General features: G+C 42.5%; 2 protein-coding genes across 2 annotated transcripts; one reads left to right on the top strand and one right to left on the bottom strand.

Moving 5' to 3' along the window:
- On the top strand, window positions 1-15,111 carry slc12a9 (solute carrier family 12 member 9). The gene is made up of 14 exons (XM_083783412.1): window positions 1-321; window positions 1,111-1,360; window positions 1,793-1,927; window positions 2,059-2,196; window positions 2,820-3,122; window positions 3,603-3,710; window positions 4,395-4,506; window positions 5,307-5,464; window positions 5,556-5,638; window positions 5,744-5,868; window positions 7,522-7,714; window positions 7,980-8,154; window positions 11,348-11,494; window positions 12,575-15,111. Exons 2-14 carry the CDS (start codon window positions 1,150-1,152, stop codon window positions 13,438-13,440), a joined length of 2,754 nt encoding a protein of 917 aa, XP_083639538.1. The 5' UTR covers window positions 1-321; window positions 1,111-1,149; the 3' UTR covers window positions 13,441-15,111.
- An 863-nt stretch (window positions 15,112-15,974) lies between these two features.
- On the bottom strand, window positions 15,975-22,917 carry hsd20b2 (hydroxysteroid (20-beta) dehydrogenase 2; the record flags this gene model as incomplete). Its single annotated transcript, XM_083760272.1, has 11 exons — window positions 15,975-16,151; window positions 17,228-17,377; window positions 17,859-17,924; window positions 18,043-18,124; window positions 18,768-18,802; window positions 19,774-19,818; window positions 19,972-20,039; window positions 20,146-20,256; window positions 20,389-20,464; window positions 20,741-20,787; window positions 22,767-22,917. 11 exons carry the CDS (start codon window positions 22,915-22,917, stop codon window positions 15,975-15,977), a joined length of 1,008 nt encoding a protein of 335 aa, XP_083616398.1.
- Between the last annotated feature and the right edge of the window lie 545 nt (window positions 22,918-23,462).

The following is a 23,462-nucleotide window of genomic DNA, read 5'->3' as shown; positions in this document are numbered from 1 at the left end:
TCCCGTGACATCTTTTGAACAAATAATAGCCAAGTAGAGGAGGCTCGTCATGTACAGTCAGTGTAATGTTATTGGGGTAGACAGCTAAGGCAGCATCAGTGCCCCTTCCTTCCCTCCGTTATGCATTAACTCTACCATACCATGTTGCGCGCTTCTGTTGGAGATCTTTACTTAGATCATACTCGGATCACACATACATTAATGACAACAATATTATTTATTTGGACGGTCTGTCTGCCTGCAGCTATAGTCGACGTTGAGAGAGTTTTTTTGGGTGAGGCGGAAGTGGATGCAGAGCATTGAGAAGCTGAGGAGGTTCGGGTGAGTTCAGTTGTTGTCAGACAGTGTGAAGTCAGAGCTGCTGCTTTGAGGTTTAATAATAATGATGCGTCATGCTTCAATGTTTCATTTAATAATGATATCTGCATGCAAGAAGAGAGCACTTTTAATAGTGTAATGTCACCCGGGCTTTTCAGAATAGCGCTCATCCCTAAAACAAAACAACACTACGACTTGTATAGACGTGTGGCACTATTATACAAATGCATGTTTTTGTGTGGTGCCACCTATTATTTGCCAGGCTTTTCAATATCACCATCCTTGTTTTTATACGTAGGTATAGCCGCTGCTGCCCGCTGACGCAAAGTTTTTTTTTTATTCGCTCCACCCAACACGTGACGTGGTGGTGTGGTGGGTGCTGCTATAGTGTGCATGGTGTTCAAATAAAACTAGGGTCTGGACTCTCTCTGTCAGATCCTCCATATTCGATCAGTTCAAAAACAAACATTATTAAACTTTGATAAGTAAGACAGATGTGAAATTGATTAATTGAACAAGGTGGACCGGACCCTCTTGTAAACAAATGTAGTGCTTTATTGGGTCGTCCACTCACAGTTAACAGTTTTTGTATTGAGTTGTGCTTGGATTGTACTGTAATTCTGCAAACTGTTAATATACATCAATCAATCAATCAATCAATCAAATGCCTTATTATCCCAGTCCCAGAGAGGCTGTCATCTGTTGAAAAGTCTGATATGCTATATTATTTTATGTTTGAGGTTTGAGCCCTAAGTTCCTCACGGTCTGGTGACTCTGGTTCCCTTTTCACAGGTCAAAGGAGAATCAAGAAGTGACCGTCTCCGACTCACTATGTCAAACGAACACACACCCCTGCTTTCGGCTGGGGTGTGTGGTCTGACCCCATGCCAGGTAGTTTGTGGCATGGGGTCCGAGGCAACCCCTGAGTCGGGGTCTGGGACTCAGACTCCAGCCGAAGGACCCCGCAAACTGAACACCTTCTTTGGGGTGATGGTCCCGACCATTCTGTCCATGTTCAGCATTGTACTCTTTCTGAGAACTGGTGAGTAAGTAAGGAACATTAAAGCAGTGGTTCTCGAAGTAGAGTCCAGCGACCCCAGGGGTCCTTGAGGGGGTTCCAGCAGGGTCCCCCAGATAAATTAGTTAATTAAAATGTGGGGGAAAAATAATAATATATATATTCTTTTTAAATGTGAAAATGTTTGAATATAATTTGAAAGACCCCCAAATCTTGTATGGGACTTCCTGGCACAAATATTTTCAGATGGGGGTCTGGTCTGTCCGTGGTCAAATACACATTGATGTGGGTGGTCCTTGACATGGAAAAATATTGAAAACCACTTCATTAAAGGACCTTTTATAATATGCAAATACTGGGTTGATCCACTGACAAAAAGTATTATGTCTATCTGAAAAAACAACAACAGTGTTATTATGCTCTCAGACAAGTCCTAACACAATCTCTCTCTTCTAGGGTTTGTAGTCGGTCACGCAGGCCTTCTCCAGGGCCTTTTAATGTTGCTCGTCGCCTATACCATTGTTTCTCTCACCATACTGTCCATCTGCGCTATTTCAACTAACGGTGCTGTGCAAGGAGGCGGAGCGTACTGTATCCTTCCTTAGAGAGCACTACGATATGAGTCATTATCATATGACTATGGTGGTGATGCAATTGGAACAGATCATGTACAGAACATCTATTGTATTGACTCATCATGTCCCTTAACAAATCTTCATCAGTTATGATCAGTCGGTCATTGGGTCCCGAGTTTGGCGGAAGCATCGGTTTGATGTTCTTCTTGGCCAAAGTGTGTGCATGTGGAGTGTATGTACTCGGTCTTGTGGAGGCCATACTTGACATTTTTGGTGTGGATCCCGGTAAGTCGTGAAACATGCAATTCCATTGAATACTGGACAACTCACCCCGGTGCTTGCCCGTTTTTCCTCCCGGAATTTTCCCTAGTGAGGGGGATAACTTGTAATATGCTATTGGCCGTTTGTATTATTTTTGGAAAAATATAAAAGATTGCTCCTATCATTTATCATTTTGACCCTATAAACAATTTAGTATAATTTAGTATAATGTAAGGTTTTGCCCACTCAAATGGTACCTCGTCAGATAATCCCCACATAGCCTACAACAACTTCCGTGAACCGACTTCACTGTAGTAGCCTTTTCATAAATTATATTTGTACTTGGGCTGTCTGCTGTGCTGTCGTGTAAGTTTATAGTTAGAGATATTCAAAGTCCAGCTGTCTGCCATCCAGCCTCTCCCACCCCTCACTGGGGAAGATTCCGGGAGGAAAACAGAAAAGGGGTGAGTTGTCCCGTTACCATTCCGTTGACTGTCGATTATCGCCTTCTTTTTGAACCTTTTGAAATCTTTTTTCTTCTTTTCTCCCATAACCCAAGAGTGTTCATTTCCACCATCTACATAATAATTTAATAGTGGTTAATATGACAGTATAATAGTTTTGTTTTTCCTTTTCCTCTACTCTAGAGTCGTCTGTGTCAGAGGGGGTCCGTGTTCTCCCCCAGGGATACTGGTACACGGTGCTATACGCCTCTGTCATCCTGCAGCTCTGTCTGCTGGTGTGCCTGGTGGGGGCGCACATATTCTCCCGCACAGCCCTGTTCATCCTGGTGGTTGTCACCGTCAGCGTGCTGACTATCTTCATCAGTCCCCTGGCGGTCGGCCACCTGGACTTCGTCATCACCCACATGGGACCGGGCAACCAGACCCACCATTACAATGTGAGCTACACCGGCTTCAGTGTTTCCACTCTGAGGAAAAACCTAGGCCGTGAGTACCTGGTGACATTTGGGTTGGTGAGCAGATATTAACATTAGGACCTAATGTTATTATTATTATTATTATTATTATTGAGTGGTGCAACCACTCCTATAGAAAGCTTTGTGTGTGGCTGTGTCCCTGCCTGCCTGTCCGAGCACGAAAATAGCTTTTGTTCACCACCAAGTGTCACTGTTGCACAGCCTAAGACACAGACAGACACACACAGGCCAGGGAGGAGGGCTAGTACAGTACAATACAGCACAAGTACAGTATAGCACCACTCACATCAGACGGGTCAGATTTTTTTATTTTAGTACAAAAATAGCAGATGTAAAAGCTTGCAGGGCCGCATGAAGCGACACGCTGCCATCTTGTATTTCTGTCATTTCTTTAATAGCCAACGCAAAAAACTACACCTACCTACTACATACATTTAGGACGATCAATACAAGCCTAGGCTAAGACTAACTTCCTCATTTCTCTCCACAGCTGAGTACTCTATGGACTACAGTACCAACACGGTCATGTCATTCGCCACTGTGTTCGCCGTCATGTTCACCAGCTGCACTGGAATCATGGCTGGGGCCAATATGTCAGGTTGAAACTCTCATTAACCCTGATCTACTTGGTTGTACTTAAACTGTGTGCAGTAAAATGATGAATGAATGAATCTAGCTTGTAGATCCGATATTTTCAATGTGCAACATTGACACATAATTGGCTAATCTTTCTTTTTGGGGTGGGGGAGATAAAGAAGTGTGTAATTAGCAGTATGAGTGATCAGAACCAATGACGGGTGTTTTCGATTATTCTGGTTTAATTTTGTTTTATTTATATATTGATAAAATGAATATCCTATATATAAATAGTGAATCAAGAAACTCAAAAACTGTCGGGTGCTGCTCCCCAAAAGCCCCAGTAGATGATAAAATTACCCCCCCCATTTTTTTAAAGTGAAATATCCCTCAAGTATAAATATCAGACTTTACTCTGTAAGGTTGAAATATTGTCTCTTTACTCTATAAGTAGCTGTATTGAAGAGTAATCATGTGCCAACCTGCACCTGTTGCTAGCAGAGAATAACTGCTTTTCCGCTATCGATACTATATACTATTCGATTGTTATGAAATGATAAGCTTAGCTGATTCACAAATATGTTGTGTTCTGTTAAAAGGTAACATAATAATGCAAAAATCTAAAATGTAAAGCTAAAATAATTTCCTTCACAACAAAGGAGCTAAACACACCCTGCTATGTTGTCTTATTTCCGTGTCTCTGAAGGGGAACTGAGGACCCCTAGTGTTTCCATTCCTAAAGGCACCATCATAGCAGTGGTCTACACCTTCACCGTCTATGCTCTGCTCTTCATCCTCGTCAGCTGCATCTGTGACAGGTCTGAAAGCACAGCAGTGTTGATTTTGACAGCAAATTTTGTCATAGTGGCTGCGGTTACATGAGGGCTTTTTCATTCAGAATGAAAACTTCAGAATGAATTAATTCAGAAGTAATGTTTTTTGCTGCGTGTTTACATGGGAAAGGTCATTCCGAATGAGTGTTTACATGGACAATACTTTTAAATCCCATTATTTCATTCCACATTTCACATTTACTTTAGTACTAAAGTACAAGTATTTCTACTTTACTTTCCAATTTTTGTTTACTTTTACTACACTACATTTCAGTAAAACAAAATAATAATAATAAAAAAACACTTTTATGCCGTATTACTTTATATTTGATGTATCCTGTAGCCTATGAGAGGTTTCTCTCAGAGATGTGAAATTAAACATGTCTAATTTCTTAATATAATTAATCGCAAAACAAGAGCATAATATAGCCATACCAATTACATGGAAACAAGCATGCACAGAAAGACCAGAATGAACTTCAATCCGAATGAGTGTTTACATGAGTCCACAATTGTTTCAATAGGATTTAAAAATGGAATAAACCAGTCAGTTACATGAATGAAAAGGGGATTTAACTGTCCATGTAAACGTAGCCAGTCTCTTGAATAGTTCTCATTTAGCTTTAGTCACATTTTAGTCCCCTGGAATGTTTTAGTGTTAGTGCATGATAAACATCATTTATCGTGATAAACATGATATGTCATGAAAGGTGCTATATAAATTAAGTTTATTATTATTATTAATATTCTACACAAATCTGTTTTTTCCCTCCTTTTTTCCAAAGGGGCCTTTTAACTCAGGACTATGGGTTCTTCCAGAGGATCAATGTATGGTCACCGTTCGTCACCATTGGGGTTTACTGTGCCTCCTTGTCGGCCGCCATGTGCTCCATGATCGGGGCGTCGCGTATTCTCCACGCTCTGGCGTTGGATCATCTCTTTGGTAAACGATTGAGGTAGCCATTTATTAGATATTCTCTCCTCCCCTGTAACGATACATTATTTTAAAGGGAAACCCTTTGCTTTGGTCACAGGTTTGCCGTTAGCCCCCGCTGCCATCAAATCAAACTCAGGAAACCCGTGGGTGGCCGTCCTGTATACGTGGGGCATGGTCCAGGTATGGAGAACCGTTGGAACTGTTGCAGAAACGCCTTTTCAATTGTTTTAGCATTACAAAAGGGATTCGATTATGTGTGTTTTTTGGTTATTGTCTCTGTTACAGTGTGTAGTGTTTGCTGGCCAGCTCAATGCTATAGCTGGACTGGTTACCGTTTTCTACTTGCTTGCCTATGCTGCTGTTGACCTGGCCTGTCTGGCACTCGAGTGGGCATCTGCACCAAACTTCAGGTAATGAATTAACGAAGACTACTTTCTTAACGAATGAATAAAGACCTGCTGTCTTGTATAATGTAATGGGGAAGTGGGATTCTGCTTTCTTGGTTAAAGTAATGGGGAAGTTAAATTCCATACCCACCAACATACGTACAGAGTACAGTCAAACGCTTAGTCTAAACTCTAAAAGAACCGGGGGGGGGGGGGGGGGGGAAACCTTGCATTCTTGTTTCCATCCAGGTCCTGGTTATTCAATTCATATTCATGACATGAAAAATAACAACACATTTCAAATCATCACAAAATTGATATGAGTGAGTATGTGACTCCAGGGTACGACATGAATGAAACGTATTGGATTCCTGCTTGGCCATGGAACTTATGAGCTTCAGGCATTACTATGTGTAGGACGGTATCCTACCTACCTGACAACATGGTCTAAATTCAATTATAAGAGTAGAGTAGAGTTCATTCAAATAATCCTAGATTGCAGCTTTAAAATCAGCCTCGGGGAGTGCCATGGACTTGTTTTAAATCCTTGGGTCCGAACGGTTGCAAGGAGTTAAAACCGCCTCGACCTTTTGGTGTGGTTTGGGCCATTGAATTCCATGCGTTGAATCACTAGGGTCAACGTGGGTGCAACAGGACATATCACACCGCAGGGACAACGCTAAAACCGTCTCGACCCTTTGGTGTGGTTAGGGCTTTAGGCTTTGTCACCTAACCGTGTTGCTCCGCCATTTTAAAAAGACTATGTTGGTGCAACTAAAAGTCATTCTACAAAAAATGTTACATGTATACTATAGATTTTAAACTGCGACCCAATTTTCACACTCTTCACAGGTTCCAGCTGTGATTGGTCTACTTTTGAGGGGACAGACATACACATACTAACTGTACGCATACAGTCACAACTCACAACCCCTGTTAGTCTACAACTACGTCATGAAAAGATGAATTTTCAACTTAACCACTTGAACCTCCAGCATCCATATTGTGGAGGGACCATTAGGCAAAAATAGCAGATTTACAAGCTCGCAACGCGTTCCAACAAGATTTGGGCGTAGAGGGGAAAAGAGCACCAAGTATGGAGGCAACTCATGTCCACTTTACAAGTATTGAGGGTTTAACCCATTTAGACCTGAGGCCGCATCGGTCTCGCCTTAACCTTAACCACTTTAACCATGATTTAAAACTTTAGCCTGAAGAAGGTCGCAAGACCGAAACGTTGCAAGTGGCGTGTGTGGGTGTCCCTCCTTTCTTCTACGTTGTATGCCTCGTCACCATCGCAAAGTGCTCCAAATTGTCTACCGGCTGTGCGCAAGCCTTCTCTCCATAAACTTTAGCTGTTGAAAAATTGCATATCTACAAGTAAGCTCCTACGAGCTTGTAGATATGCTATTTTTGAAATATCGTGAAAATGTGGCGCAAATCTTTGAATATATATATTCTTTCAGAGCAAACGTTTTTAACTGAAATCTTTGCTTCTGGGAGGGGGGGGGGGGGGGGGGGGAAGGTTGAGCACCACTGATTATAAACATAGGTTTTTCAGAAAACTGTGATTTAGAAGAGATTTGTAGGATCTGCTCTCAGGTCTACATGGGTTTAAGTGTCGACCGAAGCATGTATAAACGTACCACTGTTCTTCGCTGTCTTTTCTTTGCACAGACCCACCTTCCAAGTGTTCTCCTGGCACACCTGTTTGTTGGGCATCGTTAGCTGCTTGGTCATGATGTTTGTGATTAACCCAGTCTACTCATCGGCCAGTATCGTCCTCCTGCTGCTGTTACTTCTGTTCCTTCACTACAGAGTTCCCACCAGCAGCTGGGGTTACATCAGCCAGGCCCTCATTTTCCACCAAGTATACAGTCAATCCTAAACGTTAACTGAAAGTGTAAATATAAACACTGTTTTACACTCTGAGTAAACTCGGAGGATCGGCCACACACACACACACACACACACACACACACACACACACACACACACACACACACACACACACTTCATTTTATGAGTTTTTATAGTTCATAGGGTTTATTATATTGGTTTATACAGTTTAATTACATTATAAATGCAACTCATTGCAATGATTTCGTCCTTTTCTTCCCACCGCTGTTGTCCAGGTGCGTAAATATCTCTTGATGCTGGATGTGAGAAAAGACCACGTCAAGTTCTGGAGGCCCCAGGTGCTGTTAATGGTGGCCAACCCCCGATCCTCCTGTCAACTCATCCACTTTGTTAACCAGCTGAAGAAGGGAGGGCTGTTCGTGCTGGGCCACGTCCAGCTGGGGGATCTGGGTAATGTTTGGAAAATAGTCCCCATCCCCCCCCCCCCCCCCCCCCCCCCCCTTAGGCAATATCTAGCCAATAATGCTTTGTTGTGATTCTTATCTGTGAGCCACTCATGTGTGATTGCAATGGCCTGTAAGGCGCAAAATGGCCATCTGCTATCGGTTTAGAATTCTATTTAATTATTTTTTTATTTTTGAATGTCCCTTTGAAACACCTTTTTGAAATACTTAGTCCAAGTGTGATGACCGGCGTGTTAGTGTTGAATGTCTCTTGGGTCACACAAGAAAGCTTTACATTTGCATAGGTTAAGCAAATACACTGTGTTTAGGGGGGGGGGGGGGGTATTATACTCTGTTAACATGGATCTTTCTTTTCCTGATTTGTTCAAGGTCTTTTTTGATTTGCTGTCAAATCTAATCTATTGCTACAAGCCATGCAGCCTTGGTATTGTGGGGAAAGCTTCCGCTGAAAATTGCAGATCGGCAAGCTCATAATGTGACATGTTGCGTCGTCGTAAGCGCTTGTCGATCGCCTATTTGTATTGAGTCCTGAGGGACTCCGGTTACTTATATACCCATTAACCCATTTTGACCTGAGCTCGATTCTACAAAATGTCTTCTAAATCATGACAGTTTTCTGAAAAACCTATGTTTCTATAACGGGCGTTCTCATACTATTTAATGTAAAGGACCTGTAGAATTATGTATGTATTTGGCCTCCCCATCTCAAAATAAAGCAGCAAAAAGCAGCAAAAAAAGAAGCAAAGATTTGAGATAAAAACGTTCGCTCTGAAAGAATATCGTGATGTCTCGGCCTAGGGGAACCGAAACAACAAGTGTGGAAAACCGACCTTCCCAGCTCCCAAGAAAACCGCCGTCCAAACAATTGACTTTTCAATGTTTTCTTTTTATTTGTTCTTCACTTCAGGCAATGGTTACAAAATCTCCAAGGGCGGAGGACTGAACATCAAAACAAAACTAGAAATAAAAAGTGAATGCTTGCCTCAATGAACCCAACCAAAATACAAGCGCTAACCTCCCTGTCAGAAAACAATATATAACGGAAAACAAAAGATCAGCCCCCCCTCCCTTATCGTTAGCTGAGCACCCTAACCTGGCGGAGTAGAACTCGGCAGGAGGCCGTTCAAGTCGGACTGTTATCGGTTAGCTACATATTCTGGATCAAGCGATGCAAAGTTACATTTAGCTACATGTCTGTTCAGGCTTCACAATGCACAAATGGCTACAGAGCTAACAGCGGAGCGGACAGGTTGGGAGTCAGGAAGGTATGGGTTTGCTGTCGCCGGCTCTCTGACAGCCTTTTAAACCTGCCGTCGTCCTCTGTGCACCAATCCGGCGAGGCTGCGTCCTCTGTGCACCAATCCGGCGAGGCTGCGTCAGTTCCTGGTACTCCCCCTGTCACAATCACCCACTCACACCACGACGAGCCTGCACACACAGGCCCGCGGAAGTCCTGTAGTAACAAGGACCACCGCATCAGGCGTTGATTTTTATTGCGCATTTGGGACAAAAAGGTTAGCGGGCTATGATCTGTATACACAGTGACAGGCAGCGCACTAGACCCAACATATACTTCAAAATGTTGCAACGCCAACAACATAGCGAGTAACTCTTTTTCAACAGTGCTGTAATTCACTTGGTGTTTCATGAATTTCTTTGAGAAATAACAAACCGGGTGATCAATGCCCTCAACATCCTCCTGCACCAGCACGGCCCCCGTCCCCCTGTCACTCGCGTCGACCTCCAGTTTGAACGGCCGTGAAAAACCAGGGGCTGTAAGGACAGGCGCGCTGCAGAGAAGAGCCTTAGCAGACTCGAATGCCACCTGACAATACGTAGATCACTTAAACGGGACTTTAGGGCTAACCATACTTGTCTGTGGCGCTACCACCTCAGCAAAATTCCTACAGAACCCACGATAGTAACCTGCCATCCCTAGAAACCGGCGAAGCTCACGCTTACTCTGTGGCACTGGGAATTCACTAATAGTCTGCACTTTTGACGCAATGGTGCGTACATGACCCTGGCCCACCTCCTTCCCCAGATAGGTAACCGTAGCCTTCCCCAATTCACATTTTGCGAGGTTAACTGTCAAATTAGCCTCTCGCAGCCGACCGAATATCTCATATAGTGTCTGGATATGCTCCGCCCACGTGGAGGAATACGCCACAACGTAATTTAAGTACGCATCACAGTTTTTAATACCAGCCAGTGTTTTATATTCAAAGATTTGCATCACATTTTCGAGATTTTTCAAAAATAGCAGACCTACAAGCTAAGAGCTTGTAGCTATGAGCTTGTAGATAGCTAAAGCATAACATAATGCTAGGGTTCCCGCCCAATAGTAATGCCATGCAAAACATGGAACTGTTCTGTGCTGCCTGCTTTGGCCCCACATCTCCACACGGTGGTGACAAAGCAATGTATAAGAAGCATGTAACATTGTGACAGTTCAATGTTAACAGAGCCAGCCCTCTGTTTTTACTGGAAGGTTACATTTCGTCCACCTACCAAATACCACTGCTAATGTATAAATGAGTTATACTTAGTTAGCAGATCTACAAGATCACAGACTGTACAGCGCATTGTGCACTTGTAGAGCTGCTATATTGGCTTTCTTCAACCTTTTGTGAGACCTCTGCATTAATAGTTTAGTTTAGCCAACTTATTAGCAACTTTAGCAACATGTTCAGTGTCTTTTTCGTCTCCTCAAATCCAAACTGGTAGTTTATGTTGTTTATGTCATTCAATGGTTTTCAAAGTGGTTCAAGGAGCCGCAGCCGTTCCAGGGATCCCTATCTTATACTTGGGATATTAGAAAACAGCTGATCTATTCATTTAGCAATTACAAAAGCTGTGGCTATTCATTAGTTTAAAAGAAAGGTGGAATTTCTAACTCAAATCTTCTCATATGGGGATTTGGGCGTCCTTGACAATAAAATGTTTGGGTTTGTAGTACACTGGTTTAAACAGTGCCTCCCTTTACTGTGTTCCAGTCACCCTGCCATCAGACCCAGTCCTTTACTGTTCTTTATACTGTCCTTTACTGTGTTCCAGACACCCTGCCATCAGACCCAGTCCTTTACTGTCCTTTATACTGTCCCTTACTGTGTTCCAGACACCCTGCCATCAGACCCAGTCCTTTACTGTCCTTTATACTGTCCCTTACTGTGTTCCAGACACCCTGCCATCAGACCCAGTCCAGCAGCAGTATAACTTCTGGTTGACTCTAGTAGATAAACTGGGAGTGAAGGCCTTTGTGGACCTGACTCTTTCTCCCTCTGTCAGGCAGGGGACACAACATCTGCTGCGCATCACAGGACTGGGTGAGCACATGGGTTCTCTTCCCTCCTATGCTTTACTGTGTACTCCAATGCTTACTCCTATACTGTATGCCTACTCCTATATGCCACCAAAATGTGGAACGCCCTACCAACAGTCATTAAGACATGCGAATCCGGGGGAACGCTGGCACAGTTGGTAGTGCTGTCGCCTCACAGCTAGAAGGTCCTGGGTTCGATTCCCGCTCGGGACGCTGTGGGTGCTGGCGGCGTGTTTCCTCCGCGTCATCAGTGCCCATACCCGAAGGCGGGGTTGGCGAAAGGGCCTTTCTGTGTGGAGTTTGCATGTTCTCCCCGTGTCCCCTAGGGTAGGTACCCTCACAAAAAACATGCAGTAATCCTGGTCACTAAACTGCCTCCCCCTGGCCAACCGGGGCGCCTGATGGAGGGGAAAGGAACTGGTTGGAATAACGTGTTCCTTCCACGCGCTATGTCCAACCAGGGAAACTCCCCCCTGTCAGGTGTAAAGGAGCAACTTGGACACTCGGGCATGAAGGAAGCATGAGTTCAAGTCCGTTGCTCTCCCCTTGTCCCCCACATATGGGGACTAGGTTGGTGGAGGGTGTGTAGAGCCCAGGATCACATTAGATGATTGACACAGGGGTGAAAAATGGGTTACAAAATCGTGGGATAAAAAATATATATTAAAAAATAAAGACATGCGAATCCCTTGACTCCTTCAAAACCGCTCTCAAAGGGCACCTACGGACGGCTGCAATTCGAAACTGGCCCCTGTAAAATCAGAATCCCACCCCCCCCTTTTCCCCCTCACTGTATATGTTTATTTTCCCTTTTTACCTCCTTTTATGATGAATTCCTGATATGTTCTTTGGCTATATAGAAGTGTCTTATTTGTACGTCTCTAAATGTTTTGATGAATTGAACATGGTGGACCTAGTTGTGCTTGAAATGTACTGTAATTCTGCAAACTGTTAATAAATATTTCAATCAATCAATCAATTAATATGTGTGCTGCACCTCCAGTACTGTCGAGACCAAGAGGAATAAACCAGAGTCAGCCATATCGCTTTCTTTATTATCATGTGATTATTTCATCCTTTCCAGGTGGAATGAAGCCCAACACCCTTGTCTTGGGTTTCTATGATAACTGCACTCCCGAAGACTACTTTTTACAAGATACTGCATTTTGCGACTTATCAGTGGGAACGGGAAGTGACGGGGACTACAATTTTGGGGTTGACCTGCCTTCGTTGCAGGCTCATTTCGCCCCCGTCCGGCACGTGGAGAGCCCTCGTTGGCTAACTCCAGAGGAGTATGTGGGAATCATATCCGACGCCATCAAGATGAGCAAAAATGTCTGCCTGGGCCGTTACTTCTTTCAGCTGGAGGGCGAGGGCAGGGACAGCAAGGTCGACGGGACGGACAGAACCATCGACGTTTGGCCGCTGAACCTGCTGCAGCCAGGGAGCCGCGACTGCGTGGACGTGTGCAGCCTGTTCCTTCTCCAGATGGCGTGCGTGCTGAACATGTCCAGCCGATGGCGCCATGCGAGGATGAGGATCTTTCTCAACGTGGAGAGCGACTCCAGTGACCAGGGCTGGGTGGTCGACGAGGAGACCTTTCGCGAGCTGTTACGGAAGCTTCGAATTAGAGCGTCTATAAAAATAGTCCCCTGGGACAAGGCGGTAGAGCACTACGGAGCGAGACCGGGTGGTCAGGCCGGGGACGACGGCTCCACCACCACCACGACGCCCAACCACGCTCTCTCCGAGGAGTTCCTCTTCGCGGTGAACTCTCTGCTGACGGAGCACAGCTCTCAGGCCGCCGTCCGCTTCCTGTACCTGCCCCGCCCCCCCGCTCACGCCACGCTGTCGCAGCAGTACTTGGCTCAGCTGGAGGCGCTGACCCACAGTCTGGGCCCCACGCTCCTGATTCACGGTGTCACCCGAGTCACATGCACTGAACTTTGAACATAGACTAGTGCTGTTTCTGTAGCCGTTGTTACTGATTTATTTTCTTTCTTTTTTTTATGCTATGGGTAGATAATATATTTGCAGAGCCATCCAAGTATAGCATACTGTGTGCAGGTATGCTTTTTGGGTTCATTGGGAAATTATTAATGAAATAGATTTATAAATAAGTATGCAGTAGTACTAATATCTGTATACACAGCCTGGACGTATTATTACAGTAAGAATAGGGAAAAAGCGCTGTGAAGCACATTATGTTGGCAATGTCTGTGGTGGTAATTCATGTATATGGAATATTTCTGTATGCCCGTGTTAGCCTAAACAGCTGTCTCTTCACTCAAAACACAAATATCGATCACTCATATGCACTTATGCAGGACTAGCGGGACATTTATGTATAGATTTGTGTTGGAAAGGGGATTTCATTTGAACTTTTGAGTTTTGTGACTGGTACCGTGTTAAGTTATTTTTTTTATCTAATCAGTGTTTTCCTCATTTCTGGCATCATTGCAGGTTGCCAGATCCGAATGTTTAATTTTTAATTGTTTTCTGTTCCTGTATTTTCTGTACAGTAATTTGACATTTTCTTTTTATGTTGAATGTATTTACATGTAGGCCTGTCTGTTTTCTATACACTGCACAGTGAACTGTTCTTTTGTTTTGTATAGAACACCTGTTTGGTAGAATACCAACTATTTGTGCGTGTATGTGTTTTGTGCTTCAAGTTAGAATACCAAATATTTGTTCCGGGTGTATGTGTTATACCTCTGATGTCGGGCAGAAACCAGCTAACACCAAAATGTTCATTTTTGAGGAAATGAAATGTAGTTATTTTCACAAAATTAAGAAAACCTCATCAAAGTTGGCAGTGTAACTTTATAGTATCAATTACTTACTGCATGAGAGAGGGAGAGGTGGTGGAGTTGCTTTAGCACACAGTTTCAGGGTCCATTGGAGTTTTGTCAGAAGCACTTTTAATACTTCACATTCACTGCCTGCCAGCTACAGTATTCATTCCATAATTCTCTCTTGACAGAATTGTCTGTAATCCCCTTATTTTGAAGGATCCCAAAAAATACATTGTGTGGTCCCCATCGTTAGTTCTTTGGTTATAATGGGCCGTCGAATGTTTTTGTCGTGTTTTGACCCTAGGGGTGCAATCTGGGTGAGGAATCCGAGATAAAGGCATTTGAAAAGAAGACGAGTAGACGGCCGTGGACAAACAAGATGGCCGGTTCATTTTCTCTTTACTGCATCACCTATAGCAACCCAATGCTAATGTAAGTAGCATGTGACCACGATCAACCACTATAAAGACCTATTTGACATAAATGTACGTCATTGGCGGGACATTCGCGGGAATACTTTTCATTGGTTCAACTATGGTTAACCAACACACAGACGTAAAGGATATTCAATAGAATTGACCAAAGTTTAATAGCTGGTTTCTGCCCGGACAGCGACAATTTGTACTGTTTTGTGCTTTAAGGCAGTCTCAGAGATAACTGCAGTATACATCTTAGGATTTAGCAAGACTGCAGTCTGCACACAATTGATGTTAGCCACGCTACTGCATGGTAGTCTGGCACTTTGGGACATCCAGCCTTTAAGCAATGACCGCCTGACTGTTAACCTTAGTGGTGGGAATGATATTTTAATAAACCAATCTTAACTGGACAAGTCTTATTTTTTATATACGATCGGCTATTTTAACAATATTTATCTGTGGAACCGAGTCAAAATGTTATGGCTGAAATCCTACAATTCCAAGTGCTTGACAGGGAGAGGGGTCCCCCGTTCAAATATGATTATTTTGGGGGTCACGGCCTGAAAAGGTTGAGAACCACTGGGTTAGGCAGGCTTACATACATGGTATACATATAATAATATTAATAATAATTATTATTATTACATGGTATACATATGTACCCCTTGTGTAGTCCCAGGTGAAAAAACCCAATTGCTCATATTAACAACATTCAACTACATTCTAGCTTTTGCTGGTGTTTTGATTCAAAATAGTTTCAAATACAGTGACAACCACGGCATGAACTTACTGTCCATAATACTAAAATGATTGTCTGGATCATAAAAGATACATACTGTAGATGGGGCCTAGATAACGGGTACTGGCAGTAAGTACTCTGGTCATATACAACGGGTACTAGAGCAGATACAATCTCTGAGCAAATTAGCACATACAGACAGTGCACACTACACTCACACACACACACACACACTTTGACCTCAAGGAAATGTAATTAATATAGATCACCAAAATGAACTTCTATCAGAAAACTTGTTCAACATAACAATATACAATAATGATAGAGAGAACAAAGTTGCTTACTGGAGACGTAGAAGTCAACAGAGTTAAAATAGTAAAAGGTGCTCCTAGATCAGACGGGATAAATCACCATATACAAAAAATGGGAGACACTCCACACACACACACACACACAAAATAGCAAAGTCTAGGTGTTTAATATAGTTTAAAACTGTAAACGTATTACATTATCAGGTGTTACACATCATTAACCGGACATCTTGGAAACGGTGTGCAGCTGTTCCTTTGGAGTTCCGTCCTCCTTTCCTTCGGACGTAGTAGCGTTATCACCCTCCACGGATTCTTGTTTGATGTTATCTAGTTTGTTGACGAAGAAGGACGAAAGACGAATCCAGTTCGGCAATAATATCGACAGTGCAAAGTGCTGTAGGGGTGATGAGGAGACATACTGTAAGACAATTGATAATTTACCACTTTTACTTTGGTCGTACACATGGTAAAAATAGTAGTATAGTATCTATGAACTCACACCAGAGCTGGTAAGATTTTCTATTTTCGCCCAAAATATATTTTTGGAAAGTGTATTTTAACCAATTGAATGAACCCTAGTGCCCATATTCTGGGGGAACAAACAAACATCTACTGGCCTACAAGCTGGTAGGCCAGTAGATGTTCGGCTACTTTGTGGGAGTGGTTTATGGAAATGAAGGGGTGTGGTTTCAGCATTTCATGGGCGTGGTTTCGGCTACTTTGTGAGAGTGATTTATGGAAATGAAGGGGCGTGGTTTCATCATTTCATGGGCGTGGTTTCGGCTACTTTGTGGGAGTGGTTTATGCAAATGAGGGGGTGTGGTTTCGGCTACTTTGTGGGAGTGGTTTATGGAAATGAAGGGGCGTGGTTTCGACTACTTTGTGGGAGTGGTTTATGGAAATGAAGGGGCGTGGTTTCGGCTACTTTGTGGGAGTGTTTTATGGAAATGAAGGGGCGTGGTTTCGGCTACTTTGTGGGAGTGATTTATGGAAATGAAGGGGCGAACATGCTAATGCTAACATGCTAACAAGCTCATGCTAACATGCTAATGCTAATATGCTAGCATGCTAACTTGCTAATGCTAACATGCGAACATGCTAACAAGCTAATGCCATAACATAACATGCTGATTCTAACATGCTAGCATGCTAACATGATAACATGCTGATTCTAACATGCTAGCATGCTAACATGCTAACAAGCTAATGCTAGCATGATAACATGCTAACATGCTAATGCTAACAAGCTAATGCTAACATGATAACATGCTGATTCTAACATGCTAGCATGCTAACATGATAACATGCTGATGCTAACATGCGAACATGCTAATGCTAACATGCTAACAAGCTAATGCTAACATGCTAACATAGCTGCTTATTGGAGCGACTAGGCACCGCTCAAAAACAGCCTATAAAAACATGGCCAAATAGGGATGCCGTAAGTCAAATAAAAGATGCTCCTCTGACCTGAAGTGTATGAGAGAGACAGCCACAGGTATGGGTGGAGTAGCCCACAGTGTTCAAGGCCTCACGGGCAAAGGCCGGAGCAGTCTTGATGAGGAGATTGGATGCCAGGTTTCTCGTCATGTTGGTAGACACCACTAAGGGAGATACACACTGCAGGAACACAGTGTTAGGACATTCATTACATTGTGTTTTCAATCTTCTGACCATCTAAATATCACAGAGTCAAGATTCCATAACACAGGCCTGATGGCAATTGTTTACAGTACAGCTTGTTTACGGTACTCGGAATAAGTGATATTGCTCTAATTATCTGTTTGTGAGGTTATTGTTTAACCCCAATATCAGGAAGGCTTATTTGAACTTTGAGACAAATAAATAAGTAAATGTACAAAAACACTCACTTGTGAGGGGCTGACAAGAGTCCAGATCTACACTGTCCATAGTTGCCATAACTTCATGTTGAGCTGTCTTGTGGCATTGCGGGTCAAGTTACTAAGCAGGTTCTCTCTATGCAATAGGCCTATACTGTATACTTTAAGAGATTGAGTTACTGTGGGTCACTTTCTGTACATTACTAATTTTACTTTTGAACATAAAATGTACTCAGGCAAGACACAGAAAGGTAAATTACCTGAACTGTAATTCCCTTAGACTTGTACTCTGAATGCAGACTCTGTGAGAGATATGTAACGAAAACCTGCAAGATGAAAGGCTGTCACAATCAAGTTACACTGAAGAGTGACTTGTTTTTGTTATTAGTTAACAGTATGTACAGTATTTGAGTGTGTAAAACAATTCTGATTAATAGGCAGTACCTTAGAGGCAGAATAAAGAGAGAGCAAAGGCTGTGGCTGGCTTCCTGCCTCAGAGGAAATATTTATTATCAGCCCTGTACCTCTGGAAACAAGAAGGGGGAATAATGAGCACACGCCCAGGTTGCTTTTTCAGTACAGTAGTGAGTACACTATTACATTCTCAAGACAGTTACGACAACTCCGTTCACTTCATGGGGCTTCAGTCCAATGGTGGCTCTTCTACATGTATAGACTTCTATTGGCGAATAGGGACACCGGACATTTACGGAATGCATTGGAGTCTGTGGGCTCGCGCAAGTACATGAGCCACGGACCACCCTTTGATGACATTTAGCCTCTCAGACACAAAACTAAATAATATTTTGTAATTGTTGGATTCCCCCCCCCCCCCACAATTCCATGCTGTATTGATAGTACTATAGGAGAGATAACAGGCAAATCAAAATAACAATTATTTTACATTATCTAATTGTGTAGACTTCTTGTAAATTAAGTAATGTAGATGTTTAGCAATAATGTAAGAGTGAAAAATGAAACCAAACAGACATTTTACTTGAGAGTGTAAATTGTCTAAGGGACCATTTGGTACCAACTCTCCATCATTTAGCTGGAGACCACCTGGAACCCCCTCAAGGACCACTGGTTGAAATCCACTGCGGTAGTAGAACATCAGTAACTTAACCATTCATGCATTATCGCATTCACTGTAAACAATATGACAGTACCTTTCAACCATTCCTGGGAGAACCAATCTTGTCATCTAAGAAGCAACGACAACAATGGCATTATCGTCTTTATCATGAACAAAAGCATGATTGTGCAGGTACAGAAGAACCATGCACCTAACCATTGTTGTTTTTGTCAGAACATTTTGATTTTAGTTTTAGTCATAGTCTCCTGAATAGTTTTCATTTCGTTTTAGTCACATTTTAGTCACCTGGAATGTTTCAATGTTAGTCGGGTTTTAGTCGACTAAATGTCATAAGATTTTAGTCGACTAAATCTACAGTTGATTTAGTCGACTAAAATGTTTTTTGGCGGGCCTTGATGTTGTCGTAATGACTGATTTGACTGAAAATAGCAGATCTACAAGCTCACAACACGTTGTGAGCTTGTAGATCTGCTATTTTCAGCATGCAACCAAGTGTAAAATGACTTGTAATTGTTAATACATTTAGTCATCATAGCTTAGTTTTCATTTAGTTTCCATTTAGTTTTCGTCAGTGAAAAAAGGTATAGTCGACGAACATCTTTCGTCTTAGTCGACAAAAACAACACTGCACCTAACGCAGTTCTACTCGATACACAGGGCTGGACTGGCCACAGGTCATACCGGGCATATTCCCGGTGGGCCGCGACCGTAGGGGGCCGCCATGATTTTTCTTTTTAAAGTTTTTTGGACAGGCAGCAGGCCAATAGGCAGCAGGCCATTCTGCCAGTGCCATCATGATAATGTCACTGTACCTGTATCAGTGAGTGACAAATAAACCCTCTACAAAGGGTTGTGTAGTTGTCTGTTGGTTTGTATCATTTATGTTGTTCTGTTAAAGTGGTGGTATTAGGGCTTGTTTGTTTATGTGTGCCTCGACGGAGCGGGCGGTAGTGTTTCTGCTACGGTATCTGCACGCTGGTTGTGGTGGGCCGGTCTGGGCCAAATTCACGCGAAAATGACCAGGCCGAATTGTTGTCCCAGTCCAGCCCTGTCGATAGCAGTAAACTAAACATACTTACCTGGGAGACAGACAGTGTGTTACAGTTGATCAGCTGAGTGATTTTCTAGAGTCAGTGTGAATAATAATATTGTCATTATGGGACATTTGAGACCGCTTACAAAGTAGTATATCACATTTGCATAATTCTTGATAGTCGGCTATTGATGAATACTATTTTAGAGTCAGACATCATTTATAAAAAGGCATTGAATCCTACCTGTTCGGGATGGGGTATGTCAAGGAAATATGCAAAGTTGTCAGCATATATCATTCCCACATTGTTAACTGTGTATGAGTAAAAAAAGAAGAAAAAGACAACATAATTAAATGTAATAACATATAGATCAATGTTGATGAGGTCTATAAGCTTTATATATATATTTATTTTTACCTAGGATTCCAATGTCTATGCCTTGAAGTCCGTCGGCTATAGCCGGGTAGATACCATGGCCCTCTGTAAAGTCTGCCTGGATGATTCTGGTTCTCCGGCCATATTTAACCTCTGAAACCGATAAAGCATACAGTACATACAGTACATACAGTACATGTGTTATATGTTCTCATGTTGCACCAACCACTGTATTGAAAGAGGATAGAAAATGACCCCCCACCATAAATTACTCTCTTTACTTACCAATCTCCTTAGCAACCATGTGAAGCTTATTTGTTGATCTGCTTATCAAAACGACATCCAATCCTCTTCTGGCTAACTGTGACAACACATGTTGAAACAGCTGTTTGTGATGCAGATTACAGATACAGATGTGTGTGTGTGTGTGTGTGTGTGTGTGTGTGTGTGTGTGTGTGTGTGTGTGTGTGTGTGTGTGTGTGTGTGTGTGTGTGTGTGCGTGTGCGCGTGTGCGTGCGCGCGAGCGTGCGTGCGTGCGTGTTTAGATGGTTTTGGTTTTAGAACTGTGGACAAATTCATCACTGCATGCCATCTGGGTTTTGCAGTCACCTCTAGAAGAGAGAGTTCAGACCCTCACCTCAATGGCGTAGGCTTTACCAATCCCAGCGGTAGCACCTGTTACAACTGTACAAAGGAGATGAGATGAGATGAGATATACTTTATTAATTGTCCCACGAGGGGAAATTTGTCTTGGGCAAAAGTGCATTAGTACATCAACGCTTTTTAAAACAGACAATACACAAAAGACAATACACAGTAGCAGCAAAGTACAAGTCACAAGAGTATCACAAGAGATCAGTGCAAATTGCAATCAGAGAAGGTATATAATATAAAAAGGTGCTAGAGTATTCACAGTTTATAGTACCACAGAGTAAAGTGCAATAAATAACTGATGAAGGTCAAGAAGTCCCTTCCCCACTAAGAACTATGAACTATATGTGGCGGTTGTTTAGTAGAACAATTGAAGTGGGAAGGAAATAAAGTTTGAAGCGGTTGCTCTTGCAACGACACGCTCTGTAGCGTCTACCAGAGGGTAACAGCTCATACTCTGAACATAATATATGTGAAGGATCAGACAACACTCTATTTGACAGACCGAGCACCGTTTTCTCAAAGATTGTCTGCAGAGATGGAGAATCTTTCCTTCCAATTACCTTCATGGCTGTTTTTTTCTCTCCATTTGAGCTATTCTACATTTGAGCTGGACAGAGAGTGTCCCAAACCAAGCTGACATGCCATATCTAATAATGCTACCTAGCACTGCATCATAGAAGGTTGACATATGACTCCCTTGCTCACACCATAAGAGCCTGAGCCTGTGGAGAAAGTGCAAGCGTTGTGCCAATTTGGCACACAGATAGTCCACATGGACATTCCATTTGAGCTGGTTGTCCATTTTGATCCCCAAGTACTTGTATGATACGACCTGCTCAATGTGCGTGCCCCCCATGACCACTGGGTCATGGATGTGGACACCTTTTGGATCAAAGATCATCTCTTTGGTTTTTGTGGTGTTTAACACACCAGTCTTTAAAGTTATTGATCTCACTGATATAACCCACAGGGTGTTCAACGCCCCTCAACAGGCTGACTATTACAGTGACATCAAAACATTTCAAGATTTAGTTGTTTGGCTGACTGCTTCTGCAGTCATTATTTTGTGTAGGCAGTGAAAAGAAATGGTGAACTCACCCCCCCTTGTGGCACACCTGTGCTACACAATTTAGAGCTTGAGAGTACTGAGTTCACCTTTAGCTGTTGAGATCTGTTTGTATGGAGTAGAAGAACCATCTAATGATGAATGGATTTACATTCATGTTATTTAGCTTTTGGACAAGTAACAGAGGGCTTACAGTATCAAAAGCAGAACTGAAGTCTGCAAAAAGGACACGAGCATACGCCTTTGGCTCCTCCAAGTGCTTGCTAATTAAATGGGTTATACCGCCCAGCCCTGTAAGCGAATTGTAAAGGATCCATAAAGGAAGCCACCTGAGACTTAAGTGAGTTCACTATGATTCTCTCAAAACATTTCATAACCCCACAAGTTAAAGCAATAGGTAATCTTTGTTCAATCTTTGTCTTCAAATCAGTTTTTTCAGAATAACAAGTAAGGACAATAACGACATGTTATGGAAAACAACTAAGCTAGCTTAATTTATGCTTGTGTGTTTCACTGAACAGTTTCACTGACAACAACATTAAAGCATGTTTTGGATGTAACCTCCAAGTAACATGTAATTTATGCATTTACATAAATCCTGTGTACGTCGTACACCAGATGATATCTTTCGCAGGCTAAAATAAATTAAGGTCATATTTTATTGAATAGGAATGTGAACTGCCTGTCCCTGATCAACTGGCATGAGTTACCATTATTTTGATAATGTGAGAGAGTAGTTTAATTTAAGTCTAAGGAATTTGCGGTCATTTCTAAATCTGTTCATCGTCATTTCTTCAGTAACATGAAGAACTTTAAAGACCCTTTTTTAAATAATTATAACTTGAGTAGAAATTAGTTAAAATCGTGCACACTTTCCACACACACACACACACACACACACACACACACACACACACACACACACATTTCAATCTTCCTTTACCTGCCCATTTTCCATACTTCTTTAAATCCACTCGCCAGATCTCTGATAGCAAGAAGGGTCTCAGTCCACGCCAACATCTCCAGGTCAGTTTCAGAACGTAGTAAAAAGTTATAATGCCACCAATAGTAGCCAGCAACCCATAACAAGACATATTACAGTCTGTGAGGTACTACTGGTGACAGTGGTCCCTTGCAGTGCATTTGACAAAGACATTAAACATGTTTTTTAAATGTTTTTATGCCAGATGAATGATGCCCAGTGCTCCTCCCATGTTACTCCACTCCCAAGTCACTCCTCTTCTCAATGTATAGTGTGTGCGTGTGTGCACGTGTGTGTGTGTTAATTTGAATGTGAACACATCAACTTCACACATTAACAGGCTTAAAGGAGAATTCCATGCTAGAATGCTTTCTTATCTTTCTTACCTTTCTTTGTAGTTGTTACGTCCCCACCAAAGAGGTCCAGGTGTTTTTTTTGTGCAAAAACTCCTTATTGGCTATTTCCCCTACCATAAGCCCTCAATGAATTGCATTGCATTGAATGGGAATTGAATGGGGCTATGGGGTGTTATGCTAATTCACTTATTTCCATCGAAAGAAGTAGTAAAGTGTGGCACTTGGGATATTATTTACATTATGAAGAGAGGATATATACAAAGAAATTATAATTTTGAGCGATGGAAATAAGCGAATTAGC

The sequence above is a fragment of the Protomyctophum parallelum genome (assembly GCF_964188405.1).
Source record: "Protomyctophum parallelum genome assembly, chromosome: 1".
Classification (NCBI taxonomy): Eukaryota; Metazoa; Chordata; class Actinopteri; order Myctophiformes; family Myctophidae; genus Protomyctophum; species Protomyctophum parallelum.
This window is presented reverse-complemented; position numbering and strand designations above follow the sequence as displayed.